At 54.8% G+C, this 8,042-nt stretch overlaps 1 protein-coding gene across 1 annotated transcript; it reads left to right on the top strand.

The window, feature by feature from the left end:
- The first annotated feature begins 2,516 nt into the window (after window positions 1-2,516).
- MPEG1 (macrophage expressed 1) lies at window positions 2,517-5,944 on the top strand. Its single transcript, XM_074956829.1, has one exon. It carries the CDS (start codon window positions 2,597-2,599, stop codon window positions 4,757-4,759), a length of 2,163 nt encoding a protein of 720 aa, XP_074812930.1. The 5' UTR covers window positions 2,517-2,596; the 3' UTR covers window positions 4,760-5,944.
- Window positions 5,945-8,042: the final 2,098 nt, after the last annotated feature.

Here is an 8,042-nt window from a genome sequence, read left to right as displayed (position 1 = left end):
TGGTGATACTGCATCCCCCTAGAATAGCCCTGCAACCCCCCTTTTGGGTGGGGACCCCCAGTGTGAGAAAGGCTGACTTAAGGACTTTACACGTTTATATTTTGCCATTTTTAAATACATATTTCTGCTGTATTACAACACCATGAAAATCAAGATTTAAATATCTGAAACCATGAAATTCAAGATTTGTAAAATGCTATGACCGTGAAATTTACCAAAATGGACTGTGAATTTGGTAGGGCCCTACCCTTGGGGTTGGGACTAGGGCCTCACTCTGGGCATTGCAACCTAGGGCACGGGGTTGCAGTGCTATACAGATACCTTTCTGTCACGGTAGAGGGGTAAGCGGGCCAAATTTGAGTGACTGGCATTGTGACATAGCACACAGGGTCACAGCACCATGCAGCACTGTGCATCACATTGCAACACCCAGCGCGAGGAGCCAGGCCCAGCCCAGGGGACAGGAGCCACTGCTGCCAGCTGAGCGCGGGGTGGGCGCGGTCTCCAGCCCGGCGTGAAAATTCGTGTTGTACCCCTATGTACATCCATTGCATAATATGCTTTAAAAGGTGCCAGGCCTGCACCAAACAGCCACTTCCTGCCCACATTAGCTCCGTCACTGCTCAATCCTCTGGTCACGGGGCCTGCATCTGACTGGGTGCTAACTCAGCGTCTGGTAACGAGTCAGCAGGTTCGTTACACTACAGAGTCACCGTCCCGACCACAGCCTCTGAGCACTACTGCCATACAATTAGCAGGGCCTGATTGGTTGACGGTGCCAAGCACCTACTGCTCCAGTTGGAGGCCATAGCGTTTGCTCAGCATCTCTTGTGGGGGTGGGGGAAACCCGGCCCAGGCTGGCTATACAGTTGGGCAATCAGAATTAGGACTTAGGCTCTTACTGGGCAGGGATCACAGCCATCTGTCAAGGAGAGAACGCAACTTCCCCTCCCTCACGTGCTCCATAGCTCTCCCTTGAAGTGAAATTGCAGCTCAGCAGCGTGACTCACTGGAAGAGAAAAACCTTTTGTTCCATGGCTGCATCGACTTGCTGACCGCAGGTCAGCAGCAACACAGCTCGGGTCAGGAGTGAAGCCAACCGTGGGGCTACGCCTGATTCCCGGCCCAGGGGTGCTGTGTAGCAATCCTAAGGGGGAGCAGTGGAGATGGATGAGGGTATAAAGAGCAGAATAGCAGGGTGGGATTAAGGGGCATTGGCAGAGCTGGGTGTGGGAAGCCCAGGGCTGGGATAGCAGGGGGCTGAAGATCAGGATTGAGGGGCACCTGAGAAGCTGGGACTGGAATAGAGGAAGCCACTGTAGGTCAGTAAAGAGGTCCACTGGCAAAGATGCTGGCACTGCGAAGGGACTGGCCCCTAATCAGCACTCCCAGCCCCTTCATCGCACTCCAGAGCCCCAGAGAGCAAGCCTGGGCCTGGGGTGACGGCACAGCAGCGAGAGTGAAAGTGCACCCACAGCCCTTTCCCCCAAGGGTTCTGCAAAGAAGTGAACCATCTCCTACATCATTCCCTGTCCGAATGATACCTGATCCCTCGTTCCTTCCCTCCTCCCACCCCCGTAACTTTGTCTATGCCTCCCCTGGGGCAAAGCACCCCGCCCCACCCCCACACACACAGTTCACTTTTGCCAAACCACCTCTCTTCCCCGTCACATCTGCCTCTTGCACTCAGTTAAACTCAACACAGTATAGGCCAGTGCAGGTGCAGAAACTGGCTAACACCAGAGTCCCTCCCCCACGCCCCTTGTCAGCAAGTCCCACCCACAATTGGACTGTGGAGGTGGGGTAAGGCAGGGACCTTGTCCCATTACCCTGTTACAGCAGGCATCACCAGAGAACGCTGTAATAGTCTTCCCCGTTCTGACTGTGTGAGCAAGTTTTTAGCGTCAGAAGACATGCATGGGGTGGTAGCTTTTGCGCGATGCTACGTTCTTAGCACAGAGACCTGTGCAAGCAACAGGAGAGTTTGCTGACTGACTTGGGCTCCCATTGGAGTCAATTGCTGAGGTGGAGTTTCTCCCTGGGACCCTAGCAGTTATGCTAGGCTGAGGTTTCTGGGAGAAGGAGTTGCTCTACACGGTGTTTATGACCACCCCACTTCCAGGCCTGTATGTAAATATAGCAAATGATGCTCACTGCCGCAGAATCTGGGTGGAATCCAATTTCTCCTGCTCTGGGAAGGCCTCAGCAGCTGCCCCCACTCAGCAGCTAGGCAACACTGGTATCAGACTGGAAGACAGGTGGGAGAAGACGGGGCAATAATCCATTGCTGTACAGCCCCTAGCACACTTTGGGCATTGTAGCAATCAGGAAATAGCAATCTCCTGCCACCACGATGAGCAAGGCAGAGGGCCCTGACATACCTGCTGGCTCTCCCTCTGTCAGCTCCACCTATATCCTCCGGCCGTCTCATTCTGACAGGGATCCACTCTCACTTCTCTCTTTCTAAACATTAACTGGAGCACAGAAAGGAGGAACTCTCAGACAGCTGGGCTCAGAGCTGCTAAGCCACCAGCACGTATTGACAGCTCCCTCCTCTTCGCTCGGACGGCTGCATCTTCCAAGCGCTGCCCCAGCCATGAAAAAGTTGCTGGGGGCTCTCCTCTCTTGGAGCCTGGTGGCCTGGGTGCAAGGAGCAGAGAAGCCTCCAGAGCCACCAGCTGCTGCAGGGTTTCAGGAGTGTAAGAAAGCCCTAAAGCTCCCTGGGCTGGAGGTACTGCCGGGCGGGGGCTGGGACAATCTCAGGAACCTGGATATGGGGAGAGTGATCAGTCTGGGCTACTCGCTGTGCAAAACCACAGAGGACGGGTCCTACATCATCCCAGATGAGGTCTTCACCATCCCCCGCAAGCAGAGCAACCTGGAGATCAACTCCGAGATCATAGAATCTTGGATGGACTACCAGAGTGCCACGGCCACCTCGGTCAACACAGAGGTCTCCCTCTTCTCCTCTCTCAACGGCAAGTTCTCCAGCGACTTCTGCAAGATGAAGACCCACCAGGTGAAGGACCAAGCCATGACCACGCGGGTTCAGGTCAGAAACCTGGTCTACACTGCCAAGTTTGACCCCGGGGCAGCCCTGGACAAGGGCTTCCGTCAGCAGCTGGTGACCATCGCTGGGCACCTGGAGAACAACCAGAGCCGGATGGCAGACTACTTGGCAGAGGTGCTGGTGCTGAACTATGGTACCCATGTCATTACCTCACTGGATGCTGGCGCCAGCCTGATGCAAGAGGATCAGATCAAATCCACCTTCGTCCAGGATAACATGTCCACACGGAGTGCCATCACCGCCTCGGCTGGGGCCTCCTTCCACAGCATCATCAACTTCAGCATCAGTGGGTCACTGAGCATGGAGAACTCCTTCACCAAGCAGTACCTGTCCAACCGCACCAACTCCAGGGTGGAGAGCATTGGTGGCGTGCCCTTCTACCCAGGGATCACCCTCAAGGCCTGGCAAGAGGGCATCACCAACCAGCTGGTGGCTATTGACCGCTCTGGCTTGCCCTTGCATTTCTTCATCACGCCCAGCAGCCTGCCGGAGCTACCCAGCCCCACAGTGAAGAAGCTTTCCCGGAGGGTGGAGTTGGCCGCCCGCCGCTACTACACCTTCAACACCTACCCCGGCTGCACCGACACCACCTCGCCAAACTTCAACTTCCACGCCAACACCGACGATGGCTCCTGCAAAGCGGCTGAGACCAACTTTACCTTCGGGGGTGCCTACCAGGAGTGCGTCCCGTTGGGGGGCCCAGATGCACCAGTCCTCTGCCAGGGGCTAGAACACAGGAACCCACTCACCGGGGCATTCTCCTGCCCTGTGGGCTACACTCCAGTGCGGCTGAGCACCCAGGAGCGGGAGGAAGGCTACAGCCACCTGGAGTGCCACAGCTCCTGTACGCTGGGGCTGTTCTGCAAGAGAGTTTGCAAGGATGTGTTCTGGCTGTCCAAGGTGCAATTCAGCGCCTTCTGGTGCATGGCAAGAAGCCAGGTCCCTGAGAACTCGGGGTACCTCTTCGGGGGTCTCTTCAGCTCTCGGAGCGCCAATCCCTTGACCAACGCCCAGTCTTGCCCCTCCGGCTTCTTTCAGCTGAGGCTCTTTGACCAGCTCCAGCTGTGTGTCAGCAGAGACTACGAGATGGGGCACAGGTACTCTGTGCCCTTTGGGGGGCTTTTCAGCTGTGAGGCAGGGAACCCCCTGGTGGGGACCCACCAGGGGACCGTGGATGACCCCTACCTGAAGCGCTGCCCGGCGGGATTCAGCCAGCACCTGGCTCTGATCAGCGATGGCTGCCAAGTGGAGTACTGCGTCCAGTCTGGGATCTTCACCGGAGGAGCCCTGCCCCCGGCACGGCTCCCTCCCTACACCCGTCCACCTGCCATGACCCTTGTGGGCATCGACACCGTCCTGGTGACCAATGCCAATGGAGAGCGCTCCTGGGTCAAAGATGCCCAGACCCAGATGTGGCGGCTCGGGGATCCCGCTGAGATGCGCCGCGCTGCAGGGCTGGGTGGTGGAGGGGGCCTGTCGGGCAAGGAGACAGCCAGCGTCACGGTGGCTGTCACCACTGGCCTGGCTATCCTCATTGCCCTGGCTATCTACGGCTCCCGGAGGTACAAGGCCAGGGGTTACCACAAGGTGGAAGAGGGACAGAGCCTGGTCCCAGACAGCTCTGCGTATGGCACTGCTGCTGAGCTGGGGGAGAGATGCCAGCCAGACCCGGAGAGCCAGACAGGTTAACTCCCACTGGCTCCTACTGGGAAAAGCCCCCTCCAGCCCCAGGCACAGCAACAAGCTTCCTGCTGCGCAGAACCGTGAGCTCCCCCACTCCCAGGCTGTAGCTGTGTCCCCACTGCATTATTAGCTTGAGCTGCAACCCACCCCCCACCAGCCAGCCCCCTGGAGCTAGAGATGTGTGTGTGCAGGAGTCAGGTCAGGGGTAACCCTTGATCCCATCTCAGGGTGACACTGGAGTGGAGCCAGGTCCTGTCTGTGCTCTGAGACACCAAGCAATTAGCTGCAGAGACAGTGAGGGCAACTCCCTGGCCTTCCCCAAGGGCCGACCTGTTGGGGTGGAATTAACCCAGCAGGGTGGTTGGGAACAAGCAGCCCATGGATGTGGGTCAGTTGTGATCAGGCTGGGGCTGCCTTGCAGCGATGTGAAAGAGGACCGGAAAGGGGGCAGCCTGTGACCCAGGCACTACACAATGCGGGGATCACTCTAAATACACCCTGTGACACTGCACCCCTTATTCATCATAGAAATATTATGATATGATTATGGCATAATTATGGTGCATTTTGTACAAGATAAGTCATGTGAGGTGTCATTGGAAAAGTGATGATTTGCTGAATATGATTATCCTAGTTGTATGCATGTATCATTTTTGTATCTGAAGTTATGAATATTGACTAGGAATCTGTATTTCAATCCTGCTTACTCTGGGTAACACCCACAATTAGCCTTTCTGATACAACAATGAAGAAGCCAGACAGTGCCGGTGGCCCATCAGCAAAGACAATGGACCCTGGAAGAACTTAACCTTCCTGTGAATGTTCCAGACAGCCTGTAAGTAATGGCTGCTATGATTCAGCAAGGTATGCAAGGGCCTGTGACCAGGCCACATGTCTCTAGACTCCACCTTAGGATGTCAGTGTTTTTCCGCAAACTGAGGTTTGGGATAAAGGGTTCCCACAGTATGCTAAAGCTATATTAGGCAGCGAGTGACATTATCATCTGGGGTTCTTCACTCCCCACACAAGAAGACTGCTGGAAACACCAAAGGAACAAAGACTGAACTGGGGGAAGTGCTGGACCCAGGGTAAAGAAATTTCTAGCCTGTGTATGAAAGACCTGGGGATTCCAATCTGTAAGCAAGTGCAACTTGCCCCTTAAGAGTCTGCAGCCTGCTTGTACCATCTCTTAGGGTGAGAAACTGCTAATGCATATTCAATCTAGCTAGTGTGTTAAACTTAGTTTGCGGTTTTGTTTATTTGCTAGGTAATCTGCTTTGATCTGTTTGCTATCACTTATAATCACTTAAAATCTTTTGTAGTTAATAAACATGTTTTATCTAAACCAGTGAATTTTGACTGAAGTGTTTGGGGAAAAATCTTAACTCAGTTAATAGAAATCTGTGCATGGGTCTCTTCACATTGAGGGAGAGGTGGACCGGGTATTAAACCCATATACTGGTCAGATTTGATCAGGGCAGGATGGTACAGCTCTGGGCTCCCAGGCTGGGCAGCTGGGGGTGTTTTGGGCTGCAGTCTCTCTATTGTTGGTTCATGCAGAGGGCTGGTCAAAGCCTGCATATAACTGCAACTGGGTGTGTCCCTGCCTGTGTGAATGCTGGTGGAAGTGCAAGTGTGGAGAGCTTGGTAGCTTGCACAGCAGCACAGTATAAGAGGGAGCCCAGGCTGGACAGAGAGAGGGCTTAGTGGTACCCCAGTTCCAGGTTGCACCCTGGGAGACCCGTCACACTGCCCTCATGGGCTAGCCCAGAGCGTCTCTGCGCCTTTCACCTCCAGCTCCCTCCCCCACAAAACCCCTTCTGCCAATTCTCCCAAGTGATCCAGGGGCCTCAATTTCCACAGGGCCCAACCTGAGGCCCTTTAAAGGGACCTGACTCGGATTGGCCTGGCACTCAGCCCTTTTGGGGTGTCACTTTGGGCCCCCCAAGTCCTGAGCCCTTTCCCAATGCCCAGGTGTAGAGGGAAAAGCACAATCAGCCAGGGTAGGAGCCAGGAGCCTGTCTCCAGGAGCAGCTCGAGCAGGGCAGGGTTGCAGCACTCAGGGGTGTCTGAATAGGAGAAGTCATGGATCTACTGGGAGGTGGCGCGGAAGTTCAGAGCCATCTCAGCCCATAGCCATGTAGACCCAGGGAGCCAACACCAAGGGAGGGGGAAATACATGCACTCTGTATTTCAGAGCCCCCATCCCCACCCAGGAACCCTCAGTCTGCAGCCTGCCTCTCTCTAACCCCTGGCACCCCCTGCCCAGCCACACCAGTTTAATGGCCCTCACCTACCTATGCCTACATGACCCCCACTCGGGGTGCTGTGTAGTTTGGGGTGTCTTTAGAGTCATCCTTGAACAAGAGGAACCTCCCTCCCGCCCCCGCACACCAGCTCTCCTCCCCCTTCCCCTTTCTCTCATGCTACAGGCCCCAGACCTCCCTTAGCCCTCCTGTGCATGGAGATTTCTGCCATGGTGCCCAGCTGGGCTAAAGCAGCAGATCGGCAGAGCACAGAGCTCTGTTCACAGCTCCGCGGCCCTGCCCCTGCCCCGCGTTATGTTCTCCAGCTGGAAAGCCAGGATGATGTTCACCCTGCGCCAGGGGGGAAGGGGGAGGAGAAGGTGCTAGCAGATGGACAGACCTCCTTAGCACCCAGGGAGGCAGAGCAAACCCCAACGAAAGCCAAAGACCCTGCTTTGGGCAAGAGTCATGAGACACAATGAGTGGCGTGGCCTTTGTCCATCCATAGGAAGTTTTTCCAGCACACTCCCAGGGGGCATCCATAAAAGCAAGAACTAAAATGGTTCTAGGTTGTGTTCTATTGAAAATACCCCCCCCCCTTACCCTTTTCTGAGCGTTCATGGTCGGCTCACATGCCGTTAAGGACAGACAGGCCCCTAGGAATAGGATATAGAAAAGGAACCCAGTATCCTGAGTCAGCCACTACCTTCTCTCTCTAACCTCTGGCAGGTTACCACAATAGATTAGAAAGATGCAGCTTTTCTCTTATTTCAGCCAGCAGTTAATTGCACAGGGGACAATGCATTAAAAAAATTGTAAAAAAATATATTTGTATATACTGTGTTGTAGTCTATGAAACCCAGCATGTGTTTGTGGGGAGGGGGCGGACAGATTCCTAGATCAAGAGGGTTTTTTCATAGATTGGCCCTGCTCTTCCCTAGGGAAACAGTCCCAGGTTACGGGTGACTTCTAGTATAACCCAGCTTGTTCTACCACTTGCTGAGCTCAGCCCTGCATTTAAACAGCTGTCAGGGGGCTAAATG

Source organism: Natator depressus, chromosome 6 (genome assembly GCF_965152275.1).
Source record: "Natator depressus isolate rNatDep1 chromosome 6, rNatDep2.hap1, whole genome shotgun sequence".
Taxonomy (NCBI): Eukaryota; Metazoa; Chordata; order Testudines; family Cheloniidae; genus Natator; species Natator depressus.
Note: the sequence above shows the minus strand (reverse complement) of the source record. Positions and strands in the feature narration are given on the sequence as shown.